This window comes from Megalobrama amblycephala, linkage group LG17 (genome assembly GCF_018812025.1).
Source record: "Megalobrama amblycephala isolate DHTTF-2021 linkage group LG17, ASM1881202v1, whole genome shotgun sequence".
Taxonomy (NCBI): Eukaryota; Metazoa; Chordata; class Actinopteri; order Cypriniformes; family Xenocyprididae; genus Megalobrama; species Megalobrama amblycephala.
In genome coordinates this window covers 24,452,695-24,474,921 of record NC_063060.1, presented here as the reverse complement: position 1 = coordinate 24,474,921, position 22,227 = coordinate 24,452,695, and the positions used below count along the sequence as shown (strand labels likewise).

General features: G+C 36.0%; 2 protein-coding genes across 3 annotated transcripts; one reads left to right on the top strand and one right to left on the bottom strand.

Moving 5' to 3' along the window:
• The first annotated feature begins 2,635 nt into the window (after window positions 1-2,635).
• LOC125250591 (NACHT, LRR and PYD domains-containing protein 1a allele 5-like) lies at window positions 2,636-16,716 on the top strand. 2 transcript variants are annotated; one of them, XM_048163238.1, is made up of 8 exons: window positions 2,636-2,782; window positions 5,408-5,615; window positions 5,747-5,851; window positions 8,174-9,970; window positions 10,933-11,106; window positions 11,259-11,432; window positions 15,569-15,615; window positions 15,694-16,716. In XM_048163238.1, exons 2-8 carry the CDS (start codon window positions 5,485-5,487, stop codon window positions 16,257-16,259), a joined length of 2,994 nt encoding a protein of 997 aa, XP_048019195.1. In that variant the 5' UTR covers window positions 2,636-2,782; window positions 5,408-5,484; the 3' UTR covers window positions 16,260-16,716. The 2 variants fall into 2 exon arrangements, with proteins under 2 accessions (XP_048019195.1, XP_048019196.1); XM_048163239.1 differs by having other exon boundaries at window positions 2,667-2,782; window positions 5,449-5,615.
• A 1,660-nt stretch (window positions 16,717-18,376) lies between these two features.
• Window positions 18,377-22,227, bottom strand: dynlt5 (dynein light chain Tctex-type family member 5). Its single transcript, XM_048163644.1, has 5 exons — window positions 22,117-22,227; window positions 21,817-21,960; window positions 21,620-21,711; window positions 19,502-19,626; window positions 18,377-19,311 (listed from the first exon to the last, which is right to left on the bottom strand). The coding sequence occupies exons 2-5, from the start codon at window positions 21,927-21,929 to the stop codon at window positions 19,108-19,110; spliced, it is 534 nt and encodes a 177-aa protein (XP_048019601.1). The 5' UTR covers window positions 21,930-21,960; window positions 22,117-22,227; the 3' UTR covers window positions 18,377-19,107.

Here is a 22,227-nt window from a genome sequence, read left to right as displayed (position 1 = left end):
ATAAAAGCATTTTGAACTAAAAAAGTTGAGTTGAGTCCTAATTTGCTGGCAAATAGCAATAGGCTATTTAGAGTTATAATAGAGTATTTTTTATAGGCCTATGGTAAGGTGACCAGATTTCTGAAATGGAAACCGGGGACATTTCCTATGTAAGTGGTCAAAATACCACCAAAATCGTATTTGTTATTATCTATTAATTAAAAAACGGGGACAGTACATTTTTGATTTTTTTATTGCTGTGGGTTTCACATTTTACATTAATAAATATTATGATTTAATTTTATTATTAGGATTTTTGGTCTGGTTTTAATACAATTCACCAAAATAACTAGCCAGTAGGCCTAACTACAAAAAACTATTAAACTATTGCACTATTTTGAAAAATCACTTTACAAAATATAATGTGAGATAAATAACACAAATAATATTTGCAACATTTATTGTTGAATTGAATATTTTAATTTTCACAAGCTGTTTATACTGTACGAAATTACAACTTTTGTCCAATGACATTTTAATTTTCTGTTAACAGCTTTACTGACATGAAAGGAGCTTTGTTGTGGTATTCTTGAGTAAAGTTCACAAAATGTAGGCTAAATTGTTCCCACTGGAATTTGTCAAATGTTCTGTAAACCTCCTCTAGGGGGGTCCGGGGGCATGCATCCCCGGAAGAAAATTTTGTACATTTTAAGGTTAAATGCATCAATCTGGTGCACTTTGGAAGCTCAAAATTAAGAGCTTCAACCCATGTACAGTGTGCACATTGAACAAAGAAACAGCATTAACTTGTACCTGGACATTGAAGAGGATTCAAACATCTTTTTAGCTGATATAAGTCTACATCGTTAGGTGTTTTAGGATGCCAAACAATTATTACAATAAAATAATGATATAAAAATGTTTTAGGCCTAGCTATACAATTATTCATATGACAATAATATCCATATAGGCTATTGTAACAAATGCACTTTTTTTTTTTTTTTTTTTTTTTGGTTAGGCTACTTTACACAACGTATAGGGAAATTAAAATACTATTTTTAGCCAATTTCTAAGATAAATCCTTGAGCTTTAATTTTGATCACCATGTCACCAGCTGATCGTGTGAGCAAAGTACGCACTTCTCTTTAAAACACGCAGCACAGACTGTATATATAGCCTACTTAATCACTGTATTTTGTTGTTGTATAAAGGCACAACGCCATATCACGGTTTCGATTTTAGTTCGTTGGCAAAATACAATGTTAGAAACCATTATGTTTTAAATTTTCGGTTCATTATGAAACGGTGGCGGCGCACAGGGTCATTAATGGGAAACACTGAATGAATGTTTAGCTGACACATGTGCTAAAGTTGTCATATCAGTTGTTATATCATAACAAAAACCCGGCCTTCAACTGGACCGAAAGAGCGTCTCGAGGCCTGCCGCTGCTCTGACTGAGTGACAGGAGGCGTGTCTGTGTTCAACTGCATTGTGTGAACTCGCTGCCGGTGTATATGAATACTGTAGAAAAGCGGTATTGAACTGTTTAACATATTTTAATAGAGAGATATGTTTAGAAAAAAAAATATTTTAACAGCACTATTAAGAAACCTCTATGCTGTATGCTGGCCAGACTTTTTTGCAATGCGTTTGCGGATTATTTTGAACGAGATATAAAACCAAAACGGGGACATTTCCGGGAACAGCTCTAGTCGGGGACGGAGCACCAAAAACCGGGACTGTTTCGTCTGGTCACCCTACTATATGGTTGTCAATAAACTCGCCTAGCTATTCGCAGCCCTTAAAGAAACATGGTTTAACATTTTGTATTGATGTGAAGTAGTTCGAAATTAAGCGTTGAGTTTTCCGCTAATCGAACATGGACAGGAACTTCGAAAACTGGCATAAATTTGGCTTGACGTTTGACGTTCAATATTCTCAAATTTAGGGACCGTCTCTAAAGTTACAACGACATTAGGACACACGTTTAATAGCATTTGAAGAAAATTACTTACATAAAAACCAGCTGTAATGTGTTTGTGCGTCAGGTATGATGTACAACTTTTAGATTTTTTATATTTAATAAATTAAACGGTCAAAAATCGCTATTTATTTCACTACTGTATGGGCTCATACACAAAATATACCATAATTTAAAGCTCAATAGCATTTTAAGATTTTTTTTTTTTTGATACTTAAACCTATATGCACAAACCAAAAAAAAACTACAAAAAACCTACATGACTGCATAAAGGTCAAAATGACCCATACTGGAATTAATGGTTTTCTTAAAAAAAAAAAAAAAATAGATGTCAATTAAATAATTAAAAGAAGTGTTTCGGATGTGTTTTAATATATCAAACATGTTTATTTGTTTTCTGCATTTTATGTCTGTCAGTTTGCCAGCGGCTACCCGATAACTGCTTTGTTGACTCAAAATTTCTCAATATTTGGTAATTGAGTGCAAATTTTTCTTTGCCTAGATTGTTATCAATGTTTACATATGATTTATTTGAAGAAATATAAAAAAAATCTAAAAGGTGTGCATTATATCTGACACCTACATTAACACTTCATGGTTGGTTTTGTGACTAGTCATTCTCTTCAAAAAAAAAGCTATTGAAGTTAGAAAAGTGTATTATACCAAAATCGTATGTAACTTTAGAGACGGTCCCTAAATTTGCAACGATCGAACGTCCAATGTCAAGCCAACTTAACGCAAGTAAACTAAAAATAGAAAAACAAGGCAGCCTGAAAGTAGGGGGTGAAGCAAAATCAACGAGCGCGAGTTCATCTCACTCAGTAAGTTCTTCAGAATGTTATAGCCTAAAGCATGTTTTGTTACACAAGTTGATATTATGAAACAAAAGCGTCTTTTATATCTGTAGGACGTCAAAAGCAGTCTAATACAACATAGGGGTGATCTTGTCTGAGCAGGAAATTGTGAAAAGTAAAATTTAAAAAGTTTTACACAATGCATGGCGACTTCTTTAAATAAAACTCGATTTTGTGTACAATCTTTTAGTCACTAACGTTACTTCTAATATACCTATTTTGTGTTTGCAAATAGCGATGACAGTTTTTGTGGGCGGCGCCTTCCTGGTGGCAGAAAATGATAATTCTAATCTGCAGTAGCAAGGCACGGAATAAAAGAATAAAAAAAGTTAATTTCGAGTTTATATCTCACAATTATGACATTTTCCCCCTCGCAAATCCGAGTTTATATATCACAATTCTTAGAAGGAAAAACAGATTGTCTTTTTTCCTCAGAATTGTTTATATCCCGCAATTCTGACTTTTCCCCCTCAGAATTGTGATATAAACTCACTAAAGTCCGAACTGAGGGATATAAACACCCAAATGAAAGAAAAAAAAAGAAAAAAAGAAAGAATTGTGAGATAAATATGTTATAGCCTATGTTTAAAAGTTATCTATGTGAAATGTTAGAAAATATTATTTCATGCTGTAACTGCTATGTGTGTATGGCCCCTATGAACTGCATTTGTGAATATATGTAGACTACTGTTTATATCGAATTCATGCTTTAATAGTAGAATAATCATTGCAGGTTTCATAAGCCCAGTCTGTGACTTACAACAAACGTCTGTGTTTAGATTCAAAGGGCGCCGGTATTCTAATAAAATGAAAACTATATATTTTTTTGCATTCCGCTTCTGACATCCATTTCAGTGCAGCTTCAAAGGGCTTTAAATGATACCAGATGAGGAATAAGGGTCTTATCTAGCGAAACAATCGGTCATTTTCAAAAAAATACAACTGTATATGATTTATAAACATAAAATATCGCCTTGAACGTACTTCCGCTTTCCGCATTCTTCAAAACGCTTACACTGTATATGTCCTACGCCTTCCCTATTCTACTTACAGAACGAGCGCGGCGCCAGTTTAGTTTTTTTCGTAAGTAGAATAAGGAAGGCGTACATACAGCGTAAGCGTTTTGAAGAATGCGGAAAGCGATAGTACGTTCAAGGCGATATTTTGTGTTTATAAATCATAAACAGTTGTATTTTTTTTTGAAAATGACCGACCTTTTCGCTAGATTCCCTTATTCCTCGTCTGGTATCGTTTAAAGCCCTTTGAAGCAGCACTGAAACTGTAATTTTGACCTTCAACCGTTTGGAGACCATTGAAGTCCACTATAAGGAGAATAATCCTGGAATGTTTTCATTAAAAACCTTAATTTCTTTTCGACTGAAGAAAGAAAGACATGAACATCTTTGATGACATGGGGGTGGGTAAATTATCAGGAAAAGTTTATTTAAAAGTGGACTAATCCCAAAAATAAAAATTCTGTCATTAATTACTTACCCTCATGTTGTTTCACACCCATAAGTCCTTCATTCATCGTCAGAACACAAATTAAGATATTTTTGATAAAATCAGATGGCTCAGTGTGGCCTGCATTGCAAGCAAGACAATTAACACTTTCAGATGCCCAGAAAGCTACTAAAGACCTATTGAGCTACTGAACCACTGATTTGAAACAAAAGATTCGTAAAGCTTCGAAACTTCATGAAGCAGTGTTTTTAAAGGGATAGTTCACCCAAAAATGAAAATTTGATGTTTATCTGCTTACCCGCAGCGCATCCAAGATGTAGGTGACTTTGTTTCCTCAGTAGAACACAAATGATGATTTTTAACTCCAACCATTGCCATCTGTCAGTCAAATAATGCTAGTGGATGGGAACTTCTACTATAAGAGTAAATAAAACTTGCATAGACAAGTCCAAATTAAACCCTGTGGCTCGTGACGACACATTGATGTCCTAAGACACGAAACGATCGGTTTGTGCGATAAACCGAACAGTATTTATATCATTTTTTAACTCTAATACACCACTATGTCCAACCGCGTGCAGCAAATTTTCATTTTTGGGTGAACTATCCCTTTAAATCACCCATCACTGGATACTGTTGAATAAAGTCGTTATTTAGTTTTTATGGCGCACAAAAAGTATTCTTGTCACTTCATAACATTAAGGTTGATCCACTGTAGTCACATGAACTGTTTTTTTAGGTCTTTGGTACCTTTCTAGGTATCTGACAGTGTTAATTGTCTTGCTGGCAATGCTCACTCATATGAACATTTTTTTTGTTTTTGTTTTCCCCAGAACAAAATCAATATTATAAAATGGATAGTCACATCTTCTAAATTATCATTGTGCAGCACACATCAACTTTTGTTGCATATCAACAATTTGTTATGTCAAGTCTAGTACAGCCAGAGTATTTCCTAATGCATTCATGTACTCATGTGGCATGCCTAAAAATGTAACTGATTGACCAGGTAATACAATTAAGCAAGAGTTCTCACTCAATGCAGTGTTTTGGTCTACATAGTTTAGCAATGGTTTGCAAATGTTTTGCAATAACTTTCTGAAAACACATTTTGTTGTTTCTACGCAGTGAAAGCACTATTTTTTTTTACTGTACACGTCTAAAACCAGCCTATTTGAACGGAGAAGTGATACATAGTCTCAAAAATGAGTGTGTATGAGGGGAGAGAGGAGGAGGAAGATGCTATTCATCGTCAGAAAGCATTTCCAAACTCCATTGTGTCTGTGAAGAGTAATAAATCCATGAATTTCCCCCCTGACATGAGCTTTGAACCCAGGTAGGAAAAAAACTTAAATAACCCTAAATGAATTATTCACCCTGAAACTGAATAAAGAAATACTTTATCCAAAAGGAAAATTTCATCATCATTTACTTATCTTTTACATTTGTTTTAATAATTTTAATCAGATGTAAGGTACGCAAAACCACATCTCCAGAGCCCAGCTGTGTGTCCATGAAGAGTAACCGGTTCATTCACCTATACAGTAATAAAACAGATACCTCTGAAATCAGGTAAATGAAAATACTGAATCAGAAATATGTAATACAAAACAATGTATAATTTGATAAGTGAGTAATTTAAAAGCAGTTCACCAACAAAGAAATTTGCTGTCATCATTTACTCACTCTGTTGTCAAACCAGAAGAACTCTTTTCCATGTAACTCAAAATTAAATTTTGAATAGAATGCTCATGCTCCTCTTTTCCATACAATGAAAGTGAAATAATATCATAAAAGTAGTATATATGACTTGCGAGTTGTATTCCAAGTCTTTCAAGTCTGTGACAAACAGACTGGAAATCTTGTCCTCTGCTGCAGCTTTTGTTTGTCACTGATCTATATAAATGACTGGATTGCTCATGACGTCATAAAAAGTGAAGCCACCGCACCACCATATTGATATTCCCAAGTATTCCCTCACATTCTATTGAATTAATAGGAAATCATCTGGTTTTAATGAGAAACAAGTCAGCGTTTCTATATCTGAAGTCTCCTTGTTCATTCTTACAACGCAAACGTCCTTAACATTTACAAATGGTTATTTGTTTAAAGTCGGGAATTCATCCTGCTTATTAAAAGTTACATTCATCTTCACTACAGTTGTGAATATCAGATCAGCTGATGGACGAGACACCTCAGCATTTACATTACAAATGTCACAGTGATTATTCTTAAATCTGAATACAGATTTATGTTTTGTAAGGCATGTGCATACAACTTAATTTGTCATGTAGCCTACATTTATTCACTGTAGTTATGTAATTATGTTCTATTATGTAATACTGTTTTTATTCATCCAGTAACTGTAAATGATTCAACAGTGTTTTTGTCAACAGCATGTATTTCGAAGCAGTAAAGATAATTACTTAAACGTTGGTTAAATGAATAATTAGCTCAACAATATATACAAATACCACTTAATTCATATGCAAACTGTCATGCTAGTAAAAAGCCATAGAATTTGATCGGACCTCAAGCATTTTCATGGTTCCAAGAGTCTGAAGTGGATGTTGGTCAACAAAAAGACATCAGGAAATAATATACATGCTTCACAACTTATTCAGAGAAATGACGCTGACTGCATAGGATTTAAAGACTGAGCAAGATGAGCATGATAAACCTATAGTGCATTTTAGTTATATAGGGGATTGTATGTATTGTAATATTTAATGTATATTCAGATCAATTTCTGCTAATAACCCCAGTTATATGTTAATGTTTAATATTTCCTGCATAATTATGTACGTAAAGAAATCTATTTTGTGGTAGTTCAGTTACCTGTTTCGGTAGTGTGCAGTAGACACACCCATCTTAACGATTTCTATATTTTGCTTATCCTGCCCCAATAACCATAAACATTACAGATAACATCTGAAGTATCAATTAATGTACATGCATATATCTTAAAAACGATTCATGCATGTGACTGATACGCTGCAAATTGGTTCATGTTTTGCCTGTAAGTCAATTATACCTGTTGGTAGGGAATCTTAAGATCAAACACTTGTTTCGCCATCTGCTGGCAGTTTAGAATGCAATGAGCAATCCAGTCATTTAGATCAGAGGTGTACTTAAATATGGTGCACTGAAAGAAGGTTTAAAATGGTTTAATAAATATGATGCACTGAAAGAAGGTTTAAGGGGCCGTTCACACATCGCGTCTGAAAAAACCGTGGAAAGCGCAACCACGCTACTTTCCCCTTCTTTACAAAGCGCTCCTGTGGCGTCTGTTGTTGCCATGCAACCGTGAACTGCACTCTCCACGATGATGAGGAATTTTCAGCACAGGATTTCTAGCCCTTGCATTAGATCTACTACTAGATATATTCATGGAGATGAGAAAAAAAACCCCACCCTGTACAGCTATTATCAGCTGTTCTGCTAAGCTTTCAATGTTTTCTTATGGAAAGGCCGAAGCAGATCAGTTGGTTCTTGTCACATGACCTGTGGTGTGCTAGCGGCATTTTGAAAAGTCTGACCTCGCTGTGCTTGGAAAATGCAAGCACGTCACACCGCATGTGCATCGCTTCTATTTTGAGCGCGCTTGCTACATGCCTACATTTAAAATAACGAATTTGAGCTTGCAAAAGACGCAATATGTGAACGACCACTAATGTTGCATGTAGCCGAATAGCACGTCCCCATTCATTTTCATTGTATGAGCAGATTCATTCCAAATGTGAAATTTGAGTAAGTTCTGAAAGATTCATTCTCTATGAGCTATGAATACAGTTGCTGCATCAGAATCTACTGTGATCGGACTGGTCAAATCAGACACTTTGATTTCCCCCAGTGCAGAAATAGATGTAAACTCTGCGTTCTACACCCACACAGAGTCAAGGAGACTGGAGAGCTGCAACAGGATTCTCACCAACCAGTGGATGACATTCTGCAAAGAGTCAAAGTGAATCACAAAACCGCCATGAAGAACAAGTATGAGAGCTTATTTGAGGGAATCAAAATACAGGGTAATCAAACTCCCCTTAACATGATTTATACACAACTTTACATTATGGATGGACAGAGTGAAGGAGTGAATGAAGAACATGAGGTTTTACACATGGAGAAAACACCCAGAACACAACACTCACAAGGCACTCTAATCTACTACAATGACATCTTTGACCCTTTACCTGAACAAGCAAAAATAAAGACTGTTCTCACTACGGGTATCGCTGGAATTGGAAAAACAGTCTCTGTGCAGAAGTTCATTCTGGACTGGGCTGAGGGAAAAGCCAACCAGGATGTAGATTTCATGTTTGTGCTTCCATTTCGAGAGATTAACTTGGTTAAAGAGCAGAGATATAGTCTTCACAAATTACTTCTGAACTTTTACCCTGAACTTCAACATCTGGACCCAAAGATTTTTGCTGAGAGTAAAGTGGTGTTCATCTTTGATGGTTTAGATGAAAGTAGAATTTCTCTGTTTGTAGACACTGAGAGAGTTTCTGATGTGACAGAGACTTCAACAGTTGGTGAATTGATGTCAAACCTCATGAAAGGAGAGCTGTTTCCTTCTGCTCTCATCTGGATCACCTCCAGACCAGCAGCAGCTAGTCAGATCCCCTATAACTACATCAACTGTGTGACTGAAATTCAGGGATTCAGTGACCCTCAGAAGGAAGAATATTTCAGGAAGAGAATCAGTAATGAGCATCAATCCAGCAGAATCATCTCACACATTAAAAGATCAAGAAGCCTCCACATCATGTGTCACATACCAGTCTTCTGCTGGATCTCAGCCACTGTGCTTCAGAACATCCTAAAACAAAATGATAGTGCAGAAATCCCTCAGACTCTGACGGAAATGTACATACAATTCCTGATCATTCAGACAAGTGTGAAGAACCAAAAGTATGATGGGCTAAATTCGAAGAACGTCCTGCAGTCCAATAGAGAAGACATCTTGAAACTTGCTAAACTGGCTTACAAGCAGTTGATGAAGGGCAATATTATGTTCTACGAGGAGGACCTGAAAGAGTGTGGCATAGACGTCACAGTGAATTCAGGTGTTTGCACTGAGATCTTTAAGGAGGAAACTGTGATTAATGCGAGAAAAGTCTACTGCTTCATACATCTGACTTTTCAAGAGTTTCTTGCTGCATTTTATGTTTTTCACTACTATGTGAGTACTACTATGGAGGTGCTGAAGTGTTTTACTGCACTGCATCATTTGTTTAAAGGGGCAGTAGACAAAGCTTTAGAGAGTCAGAATGGACAATTTGATCTTTTCCTTCGATTTCTTTTGGGCATCTCATTGGAGTCCAATCAAAAACTTTTATGTGGTCTATTGGCTCACACTGAGAGCAGCTCAGAGAGCGTGAAGGAAATCACAAGGTACATTAAGGAGAAAATAAAAAATGATTCCCATCTATCAGCTGATAGATCCATCTGCCTATTCCTCTGTCTGCTGGAAGTCAAAGATCAGACTCTGTATAGAGAAATTCAGGAGTTTCTGACAACAGAGAAGCACTCAGAGAAGGAACTCTCTGCTGGACACTGCTCAGCAATAGCTTACATGCTGCAGATGTCAGAAGTTGTGATGGATGAGCTGGACCTTAGGAAATACAACACATCAGATGAGGGTAGAAAGAGACTGATACCTGCTGTGAGGAACTGCAGAAAAGCTCTGTAAGTGTTAAAATGTTGTATTACACAATTAAAGTGCCGTGATTTCTTCAAATGCAATGAATTAATTTTCAGTTCATTAATTAAAAAATAAAAATGTTAATAGATCAGTTTTCAAATGGACAAATACATTTAAAATCGACACTTAATATGCATTACCTGGCTATTTTGAGCTGGCTGGTCAACCCTGTAGATGCTTCTATTTCTGTAGGTCCCCTAGCACCTTCTTCGCATGCTCAAGCTGTTCCTCCTCTGGCCACAAGTAAATCATATTATCAGTGTAAAAAATTATGTAGGCATAAATGTTTGAGCTCTGAAATGAAAAACCCAGTAAAGGTGAGGTGAGGGTACCCTCTGGTGATGTGCAAGTACTGCTGCCAACAAATACTTTCTGCCCAATATTCTACTTCAGGAATGGGTCACTTCAGTCACCTGCAGTTTTTTTAGTAACAGATGTCTTTGATTAGGGATTAAGCTAAACTCTGCAGGAGAGAGGCCTTTCAGGGCTGGTTTTGAGGAACCCTGGTTCATCTCTAAACAAACACACCTGCCTGTAATTTTCAAGAAATCCTCAAGAGTTTTTTCTTTTTTCAAGTGTGTTTGATTAGGGATGGAGCTTTACTCTGCAGGACAGTGGCCCTCCAGGGCTGAAGTTGTCCATCCTTGTTCTACTTTGAACTTCCTCTTTGACTTTTGTATTTGGTTATTTAAATAAAAAGGTGTAGATTGTGTTTACAAATTGTTCAGTAATAATGTAGTCAAAAATGTTAATAATTCTAGACAGTAAAATATGTAACTTTAACATAATATTGACATATGATATTAAACATTCATTTGTTTAAAGAAACAAATTTTTTAAAATTAATTTGTTTAAAAAAGCAGATCACATATGACTATGATCAGTCTTAACATGTCTATGACTAACTATGACACAAAAATGGATTACAGATTTCCTTCACTTTTAGGTTTTCCAACTGTAATTTCATTGATCAGTGCTGTGAAAGTATTGCTTCAGCTCTACAATCAGCCAACTGCCCTCTGAGAGAGCTAGACCTGAGTAACAATGACTTGAAGGATTCCGGTGTGAAGCTACTCTGTGATGGACTGGAGAATCCTCACTGTCAACTAGAGATACTCAGGTATGTAGTTAAAGGGATAGTTCATTCAGAAATGAAAATTCTGAGACATATATATATATATATATATATATATATATATATATATATATATATATATATATATATATATATATATATATTTGTGTCTGATTTGATATGATTTCTTCTTTTAGATTGTCTGGCTGTATGGTGACAGAAGAAGGCTGCTCCTACCTGACTTCAGCTCTGAGTTCAAACCCCTCACACCTGAGAGAGCTGGATCTGAGCTACAATCACCCAGGAGATTTAGGAGTGAATCTGCTTTCTGATCTACTGCAGAATTCAAACTTCAAGTTGGAGAAACTCAAGTATCTGTTATTGTTATAAAATTAAGAGTTCAGTGATGCGTGGGTGTAAAAGAGGGGAGAGGGGAAAAGAGGGGAGGGGGGTGGGGGTTTAAGGTCTGGAGGGAGTTCAGCTTCCTGACGGCCTGATGTATGAAGCTGTCCTTCAGTCTGCTGGTCCTCGCCTGGAGACTCCGCAGTCTCATCCCTGATGGCAGCAGACTGAAGAGGCTGTGTATCGGGTGGGTGGGATCACCTGCAATCACCTTTGCGGGTTAGACGGGTGCTGTAGATGTCATGGAGGGAGGGGAGAGAGACACCAACAATCTTCTTAGCTTCTCTCACTACGCGTTGAAGTGACTATCGGCAGGAGTCGTTACAAGCGCCATACCACACAGTGATGCAGCTAGTCAGAATGCTCTTGATGGTGCCTCTGTAGAAGGTGCACATAATGGGGGCCAGGGCTCTGGCTCTTCTCAATTTGCGGAGGAAGTACAGACGATGCTGTGCTTTCTTGGCCAGTGCTGCAGTGTTGTTAGTCCAGGAGAGGTCCTCTGTGATGTGCACACCGAGGAACTTGGTGCTGCTCACTCTCTCCACAGTCACACTGTTGATGGACATAGGAGCATGCTGTGTGTGCACTCTCCTGAAGTCAACAACAATCTCCTTCGTCTTCTCCAAATTCAGAGAAAGATTGTTGTCACTGCACCACCTGACCAGGCGGCTCACCTCGCTCCTGTAGTTTGTCTCATCTCTGTTGCTAATGAGACCCACCACAGTCGTGTCGTCCGCAAACTTAATGAAAAGGTTGGAGTTGTGTAACGGTGTGCAGTCATGGGTCATTTTGCTCTCCACTTTCTTCCCATTCTCACTGCCACTCTTGCTCCGGTAACCTCTGGATCTGAAGATTCATGGTACTGCAGCACTACTTTAACACACAACATCTTGACCTCAGCTTTAATAGATTTCAAGGGGGAGTCTCCATTTGCAGGACCTTCCATACAGATCAGTGCTGCTGATGTTTCAAGGTAAATCCAGCCATCGTTGCAAGAACCAACTGACTACCCTCTTAAGTTTTGCATTAATGGAAAGTGGGAACTCATTGCAGCAGTGGTCAGAGGATTCTTGGTAGTAGCCAGGCCACTCCTGTTGACTTCTTGCAACCATTTCTCACACTCCCCACAAGTATCACTTATTACTGCCTTGTCCTTGAGTGTGGCATCAAATGTCTTCCAAAGGCTTTTAACATGATTCTCTGTGATGATTGGGATTTGGATGTTCTCTATTGAGAATCTGAATTTCTCTCCCCTTTCTTCCCCTGGAGTCTGTCCACTTTCTTCAGCACAACAGATCTTGATTTAGCAGACTTAAAGGACATCCTTGCCCAATTCATCAGCCTTTTCAGCCCCTTCAGAATCCACCTAGAGCCTGGCACTGATTCTGTTGTAATTGTCAGTTTGTCCATAAAGGCTGGTATAGGTGGTTGGTGGATCCCAGATCTTGATTTTTGGCCTTGACACTCTGGTCCGCAGATTTGACCAACATGTTCATTGCCTGGCTAAACAGGGTGACTGAAATAGTTCAGCCTGTGATGATGCCAACCTCCAGCCTGCGCCAGTCCAATGTTATAGGTCCTGATGTGACTCTCAGATTGAACTTGTAATAAACCATAGCCAGGTACATACTGCATCGAAATTCATGAGTTCACACCAATGTTCCCTCTAAGCTGCACACATGCGCGGCCACGCAGAAAGAATAATTGCCGCGCAGAGGACAGACTCAGACATGAAATCATGTGTGGGGAAATCCATTTGATTGTAATTTAAATGAGAAATAATTGCAGTGCTCTGGTCAACCGCTATAGAGTTATTGTCGCTGTAGAGTGTGGGCGTGGGCCTGAGCCAAATCAGTCACGGTAAGAATACTGTCATGTTACTGTCATGTTTTTGTTTTTCGTTTGTGGTGGAAATAACGGATGATGGGCACAGAATGCTAACAATTACACACCCACCACAAATGTACTTTGCAAACTCAAAATACATCAGTTATATACCTCAGTTTAAATAGATTTTTGTGTGTGGTGGTGGTGTGGGTTTCAGGGATGTTTAGCTAACTATAAAATAGTTAACATTTTCACTTTTCTTAAAAATATTTAGCTATCAGATATGTTTAAATGCTTCAGTTTGTTTTCATATTATTATATATTAAAACAAATAGAAGCATTTAAACTGATATAATACTGTATATCAGTTTAAATACTTAAAGATTATATTATATTTTATAATATTATATTATAATGTAAGCCTAATAAAAAATTGATCTCACAAGGGGATTGTTTAGGACTCCTTGCCACTGGGCATAGAAAATCTGGAAAATTCATAAGCAATAAACATGTAATTTTGATGGTTTAACACTGTCTGTTGCTAATAATTTACTGTACAAAAACACATTATGGTTGTCCCAAACCATCATTGTAACTGCTCATATTATATTATTATAAAGAATTTAACTGTCCTGCAGGAAATTTTTAAATTATTTTTAATAGAATTTCTTGGTAAAGACTGGTACAGTTAACAAAGCAATGTGAAAAAATCTCAAGTAACCTAAAATGTGCTTAATTTAGTGACTGAAGTGCTTGTTTTCAAAAATATGATTATATATATTACTTAGTTACATCAAGGGTCAAATAAAATAGAAATGGCACGTTAAAAGTTACAGTTGCATGATAAAACCATTTTATTTTTTGTGTGTGTTTATGTTCATTGTACAGGTCTGATATAAAGAATGTTTTTGCTCAGGTGGCCAAAATGTGCGCTCAACAGAAAAAAGTTTTGCACAGCGAGAAAAAAAATTAGAGGGAACATTGGTTCACACTTACAAATAAGTCAGAAAGAATAAATTGTATGTGTATTTGGCATGCTGTCCAAGGAGAGGGCTCCGAGCTCGGTATTTGGCCCAAACCCAGAGTTTGAACGTGCTCCTCCTGAACATTGTTAATGAAATATCATTTTGGTTTGTCTATTCATCTTTTAGTGCTTAATTCTGTTCTGTACACACACAGTTCAGTAATTTACTGGAGTGACAACTACATTCTACAACTGAATTAACTCCTGAAAAATGCAGGTAGTGACAACCGCATTTACAATAATTCTATGCAGTTTGTATGGAACTTAACCAATCAACTAGTTGTGAATGACATTTGACTAGAGATATGAGAGATGACAGACAAGAGATGCATCTCTGATGCACATTAAAATAAATATTTTAATGTGCATTGGAGATGTATCTCATGTCTGTATGTGTGTTTCAAGAAATCACAGGGAAAACGGTAAGAGCCGGACTTGTGTTGCCAGATCTTGCAAGCAAATCTTGTAAGAACAAGCCCATAAAAACAAAATAAATGGAAATGCCTTATGCTGAAAATAATATTGAAATATTATGACTCGCACATGCTCACTTTAATAACTTTGTAAACTTGATTGCTGTATGAGCTAAGCTTAAACAACAACCCCAAAAATGCCTATAATAAGTGGGCATGGCAACGCTACAAGAATACGCTCTGTGAAGCAACCTTTAAACAAAACACAGTGCCTCCTTTGACTGTGCTTTAGTTAAAATTGCTTGTGTTCCCTACACACATGAAATGATCATTTAGGGAACACATTCCTGCATTTAAATGCGGTTGTCACCCTTGAAACTTTAGAGTGTACGTGGCCCATTAGTCTTCTGATGCCTTCAGGAACATGGTGCCTCTGCAGAGCATTCTCGAAAACTTTGTGGGGAATTGAGCCATAGGCATTTACCAAGTCCAACACAGCACCACTAGGTTGCCCTTGGTTTCTCTGGCCTCCCTCAGAATCAGTGTGATGATTCCTGTATGTTCCAAGCAGCCTGGTACCTTTGGGATGCCTCCCTTCTGGACAGAGGTGTCGATGTAATTGTTCCCCAGGAAGTACTTAGTTAGGCAGTTTGCCACCATGAAGAAGTTTTTTTTCCTTCAACACCTAGATATTATCCTAAATGAGTCAATAATAAAATACTAATAAAAATAATAATAATACTAGTTGATAATTAAAAATAATTAAATTATCAATTATTCAATTGATTTCAACTGAGTTTAATTTAGTTTAAATTTAAATTGTTTGTTTATGTCTTTATAGTTTGGAACATGGAGAACAGAAGAGAATCACACCAGGACTACGGAAATGTAAGTAAACATTTTGTCACAGTTGCTTTAAATATTTATAATTTAATAAATTGTTCATGACTGCCTTCTTGTATGCAGATACATGTGATCTAACACTGGATCCAAACACAGCACACACTCATCTCATTCTGTCCGAGGGCAACACAAAGGTGACATATGTGAAAGAGAAGCAATCGTATCCCGATCATCCAGAGAGATTTGAGAACTTTGAGCAGGTTCTGAGTAGAGGGAGTCTGTCTGGACGCTGTTACTGGGAGGCTGAATGGACCGGACAGGCTGTTATATCAGTGTCATATAAAGGAATCAGCAGGAAAGGAGGAAGAGAATGTCGGTTTGGACTCAATGAAAAGTCGTGGATTCTGTTCAGCGCGGATAACAGATTCACTGCCTGTCATAATAATAAGAGAACAGATGTACCTGCCCCTTCACCTCCTTCTACTAGAATTGGCATGTTTGTGGACTGGCTGGGGGGCAGTCTGTCCTTCTATAGCGTCTCCGACACACTCACCCTCACACACTTGCACACATTTCACTGCACGTTCAAAGAGCACCTCCATGCAGGATTTTTGCTTGACTTGGGTTCCTCAGCATCTTTGTCCTCTTTTAGGACATTATACACCCAACTGGGTAAAAAAGAAAATTAAAAATATTTTGTTTCATATAAATTCAACATAAACTACCTCAGAAATTTGAAAATGAAAATGCTGTCATTATTTTTGCACACTCATGTTATTCCAAACCTATATGATTTTATTAAGATTAATGTTATGTTAATTCAAAGTTAAATAACATACAGTTAAGGCAATAGCTAGAAGATGTAGCTAATGTTATTCTGTTGTATAGCAATGTTTTTCTATTTATAACTGTTGTAATTTATAATAAAGTATTTTTTTAACGTTGTATAACTTATACATTGTTTTAATTGTTGTTTAAATTAATTCTGATATTTGCATACCTGTAAAAATTATTAATAACTGCCTGCATTGTTTCTCATCTCAACAACCTGATGACTGAGTGCAAATGTAAGTGGAAAATGTTTTTTGTTTGTTTGTTTGTTGTTGGGTTTTTTTCAGCAAAAGAATAAATTTTTTTAATGTTTTATTTCTTGACAACATTATGATCTTGCTGAAATGTTCAGTTTATCTTCATTACAAATATTTAAAACCATATTTTCAAATGCGTCTTTTTCTGTAAAGGAAACCTACAGAATAGTTGTAGTTCTGTGTTACACAATATTATATTAAGTGCTAATAAGTGTTAACAAATCATGGTCCAACTGTATAGCTCAACTGGGCTTTGAAACATTAGTACAATAACTAAATTTTTTTTGTCAATAAAATTGTCCAATAATTAATTGCCAAACAATAACAGTTGAAACAGTTAATAACTGAAAATACCTCTATATAAGAATATATATATATATATATATATATATAAGAATATATATATATATATATATATATATATATATATATATATATATATATATATATAGTGGCATGAAAAAGTATGTGAACCCCTTGCAGAATCTGTGAAAATGATAATTATTTTAATAAAATAAGAGGGATAATAAAAAATGCACGTTATTTTTTGTTTAGTACTGTCCTGAGTAAGAAATTTTACATAAAAGATATTTACATTTAGTTCACAAGACAAAACAATAGCTGAATTTATTAAAATAACCCCATTCATAAGTATGTGAACCATTGATTCTCAATACTGTGTGTGGTTACCTGATGATCCACAACTGGTTTTTTGTTTTGTGATGGTTGTTCATGAGTCCCTTGTTTGTCCTGAGCAGTTAAACTGAGCTCTGTTCTTCAGAAAAATCCTCCAGCTCCTGCAGATTCATCAGTTTTCAAGCATTTTTGCATATTTAAACCCTTTCCAGCAGTGGCTGTATGATTTTGAGATCCGTCTTTTCACACTGAAGACAATTGAGGGACTCAAACTCAACTATTAAAAAAGGTTCAAACATTCACTGATGCTCCAGATGGAAACACGATGCATTAAGAGTCGGGGGTGAAAACTTTTGCATTCAAATATCAAGGTAAATTGTACTCAATTTTTCTTTTGGGAAACATGCAAGTATCTTCTGTTGGTTCCGAAGGGCAGTACTAAATGAAAAACAATGATATTTAAACAAAATAAGAAAAATTGTGACATCTTCATCCTGTTCAAAAGTTTTCACACCCCGACTCTTAATGCATCGTGTTTCCTTCTGGAGCATCAGTGAATGTTTGAACCTTTTTTTAATAGTTGTGTTTGAGTCCCTCAGTTGTCCTCAGTATGAAAACTCAGATCTCAAAATCCTACAGTCACTGTTGGAAAGGGTTCAAATATGCAAAAATGCTTGAAAACTGAAGAATCTGCAGGAGCTGGAGGAATTTTCTGAAGAAGAGAGCTCAGTTTAACTGCTCAGGACAAACAAGAGACTCATGAACAACCATCACAAAACAAAAAAACAGTCGTGGATCATCAGGTAACCACACACAGTATTGAGAATCAATGGTTCACATACTTATGAATGGGGTTATTTTAATAAATTCAGCTATTGTTTTGTCTTGTGAACTAAATGCAAACATCTTTTATGTAAAATATCTTACTCAGGACAGTACTAAACAAAAAATAACATGCATTTTTTATTATCCCTCTTATTTTATTAAAATAATTATAATTTTCACAGATTTCTGCAAGGGGTTCACATACTTTTTCATGCCACTGTGTGTGTGTGTTCAAATCAGTAATAGTAAACAAATGATATGATAGATGAAAACAGATTTATTGACTGAGGTATAAAATACAATGAGGTATTAACTGATGACATTCCAACTCAATGCATGGAAAGAGATTTATATTTTCAATTGTTTATATGAGGTAAAACGTTTTATTGTTAAGACAATAGCCATTAAGTTATGTCCAAAATGTGCTTCTATAATATGAAAATAAAAATTAAATAGCATCACAGGCAATAACTTCAGAATGATCAGAGAGTGTAGCAGCCAAATATTATATCCGGAGGGGATATTTGTTTTTAAAGACCTTTCAACCATCAAAATATGAGGAAAATATTATACATCTTTAACAAATTATTAACAATATTTGATTAAAGAGTGAAGATGTCAATTTTCCTAGGCCAGACAGCATTATTGGCCACTACTGTATGTGGCGCTCACTGACTCGCTAAATTCACTTGTCACTAACACACAGCTGACATAGACTTTAGTCAGGATAGATGCCATACTGAATTTAACAGAGATGAACTATAAAAAGATCACATAATTTTCACAACACACAACTTTCAGATCTATTTAATGGGGTTTTTGTCTACTGAAACTTTTTTGGAAAGACGTACCGTCAGTTGAACAAGCGGTATGTCGTTAAACAGTACAATCTATTGAATGCACTCTATTCTTTCCCTCACAGCCTTGGTTTCAATCTTGTCAAAAATTAAATATGGCAATACCCTGACTAAGGACTATTCTTACAGACTCATTCAAAATAGACACCATAGACAGTAGCGGCAGCAAAGAGTGAGCTGTTTTTGAAAGTATGCGATGAGAAATTGTCGTGTGTCTCGTCCCATAGGCATCTGCTCCCCATGCGTATGTTCAGGTCTTTGATCTGACCAATGCTGATGATGACTATGAATTTATAGCGAGCAATCATCAAATCTTTAACTCTGGCCTTGACAACCTAAAATTACAATAACAACAAAGATTTCAGCAGCACATACACTATATACTATTTTAATATGTATGCATGTTTATATATTTATAACTTGCATATACATGCATATACTAAATAAAATGTGAGCACAATGTAAAATGTATTGACCTGTCATGCAATTAATTCAAAGCGAGAGATTAAAAAAAAATAAACCGACCTCAGAGATTGTTTTGGTCATCTGCCTGCACAACTCAGGTTCATATTTCTCCTCCTGCAGGTAACTGGTCAACACATCCTTCAGAATGTCTTTCACTGTTATCACTGGGAAACGTCGCGTCGGGGCTGCTTGAACATTTAATATGCATTACTGATATAGTACTGATAAAATGCAATTTAATTCAAGTCATGAAAATAGTTTTTAATTTTTTAGATTTGGTTAACAATAATGACCCTGCACCATAGTGTGTTTATTTACACACAGAAAGGAAATTAACAGCATATCTCACAGTATTAAAACAAAAGCTAAAATTAGCTAAAGTCAGCCATTGCTCAGAGAGAGATTCACAGTGAGCTTATGGGGGTGTCAGCATGATTCATTTTGATATTTTTACCATCTTTTGAAATGTTCCCACATGGAAAGAACCTATATGTGGATATATGCGCATATATGAAACCTATATGCAGTGTATATGTACATATATGTTGCATATATGCACATATATGATAATATATATGCTGCATATATGCGCATATATACTGCATATATGCTATATATATGCTGCATATATGCGCATATATACTGCATATATGCTATATATATGCTGCATATATGCGTATATATACTGCATATATGCTATATATATGTTGCATATATGCGTATATATACTGCATATATGTGTATATATGCCACATATAGGCAAAATTGAGGTGCATATATGTGCATATACAGGAAATATAGGTCTCCTGTATTGCTTCTTCATATCCATATATATGCCCTATACATACAAGATATGTCTTCTATATAGCTAATGGCAGGATCTGGTCATTTTGTAGCTCATATCTCATTTTTGACTGTCATACATGATGCCTAGCTCATATTTTCTATTATCAAGGCAAAAACTAAGAATTAACGAAAAAAATTATGCTTGAACTTATGTATGTGCGAATGTAGCAGTTATGTATTTAGACAATTATTTTGTGATTCCACTTGCCATGACCATATTTGGGGTTTCCTGCCGCCATGCTGACTTGGGGTGTTGACGCACTTTGCTGCTTCCCAGTCTGCATGAGACATCACAGCGGTAGGTCGCACAAAGTTTTTGCGGTGATTCAATTAAGGCCATGTTTCATGTAACAGCTGAATTCACATGATATATTTGTATGATTGTAATCCAAAACCCCTCTGTGATGTACATTCAGATGTTTCGTTGATTATTTTTCTTTACTTAAGTTACTTTTAATATCTCTCTTTCTCAGCGTTGTGCGTTGCTGCCGCATGCTGTTTGTATGCTGCACAAGTCCTCATATATTGCCATTTGTGTTATACAGAATAAAGTGAGGACCTGATGGCAAGATTTTTCGCAGTCTGTCTTTGATTACGACACAACGCAGAAAACACACCGCTACACGAACACGTGAAATTGGTCCCACATGGAAAAAACCTATATAAACATATATGTTTCAATATAGGTTTGATATAGGTTTTTAATATATGTGACATATATAAAATTGGCCGTTTTCCTATATTATGTGTACATATATGTACATACATGTACATATAGGAAAACGGCCAATTTTATATATGTCACATATATGTAAAACCTATATCAAAACCTATATTGAAACATATATGTTTATATAGGTTTTTTCCATGTGGGTTGACATTATTAAAATGATTTTGTCATTTTGTTTAGCAGACAATACCTTAAAAATGATCAAAATCCTTTGCTAATATTGATGTTTGAGCTGTTCCAAACATGATCAATAACTGCCTGGAAGATTAGTTAGATTAATTTAGGAGTTGGCTTTTGTTAGTTAAAGGGAAATTACCAAAGTTCATCTTCGGAACACAAATGAAGATATTTTTAATGAAATCTCCAGAAAGGTAGTAAAGGCATCATTAAAGTAATCCTTGCATAGGCTACAACAAAGACATGAAAATATACTGCATAACAGGAAATACCCTCTCATGTGAAATCATTTTGGTGTATTTATTAGTGAATATCATTTGTTTGCTGAGATTAGTATCTCCATAACAGTCATTACATTTACATGTAAGACGTTTTTATCCAAAGTGACTTACAAATGAAAAGAGACTCAAGGAAAAGAGACTCACTGAGCCGATAGGTGTTCTCCATTTGCACTGTAGGTCGTGGAATATCATCATGATGTCCAGGTTCTTCCATGTAGGACACAGTGCTGATAGAGCTACAGAGAAACACATGATCCATTACTGTTTTACTTACACTTTTTTTTCTTATTATTATTTTGTTATGTTGTTAACTTAGATGTTAAGGAATGACAGTAACTCACTCCTTAGTTTTGCCAAAAGTGTCTTTAGCTCTGACTTCATGACTGCCCAGAGAAGACACACTTCCACGTTTCTTCAGCAGACGTGCTGCTTTTTCTTTTGCTAAATCAGACATTTTGCGGAAAATCGACTGAATTGTATCAATTCTACGGAAGACATAAAAAAAGACATACATTTACATTAGTAAAGCACTAAAAATGTACTAGTGTATTAAACGCTTGTTTCTCTTGATAAAATATATCGTAATATAAACTAAAACACTTGTAGGCTACATAACTTTTATGGCAGCAAAATGCACTTACCGCTTTGATGCGTCTGTTCCACAAACCGGAAATGCTCAGGACCGTCACAGGCTTGTTGACAAACGTTGCCTTGACAACAGTGGATTTCATTTTCACTTTGGGTATCAGTTG

What these genes read in the sequence shown, in the direction of transcription:
- LOC125250591 (XM_048163238.1), top strand. Translation starts at nt 5,485, where the DNA reads ATGAGTGTGTATGAGGGGAGAGAGGAGGAGGAAGATGCTATTCATCGT. An exon ending in ACAGATACCTCTGAAATCAG is followed by an intron (nt 5,852 to 8,173) that starts GTAAATGAAAAT and finishes ACACCCACACAG; the next exon opens with AGTCAAGGAGACTGGAGAGC. An exon ending in TTCAAGTTGGAGAAACTCAA is followed by an intron (nt 11,433 to 15,568) that starts GTATCTGTTATT and finishes ATGTCTTTATAG; the next exon opens with TTTGGAACATGGAGAACAGA.
- dynlt5 (XM_048163644.1), bottom strand. Translation starts at nt 21,929, where the DNA reads ATGTCTGATTTAGCAAAAGAAAAAGCAGCACGTCTGCTGAAGAAACGT. An exon ending in ACTTTTGGCAAAACTAAGGA is followed by an intron (nt 21,712 to 21,816) that starts GTGAGTTACTGT and finishes GTTTCTCTGTAG; the next exon opens with CTCTATCAGCACTGTGTCCT. An exon ending in GGAGAACACCTATCGGCTCA is followed by an intron (nt 19,627 to 21,619) that starts GTGAGTCTCTTT and finishes ATGTTCAAGCAG; the next exon opens with CCCCGACGCGACGTTTCCCA.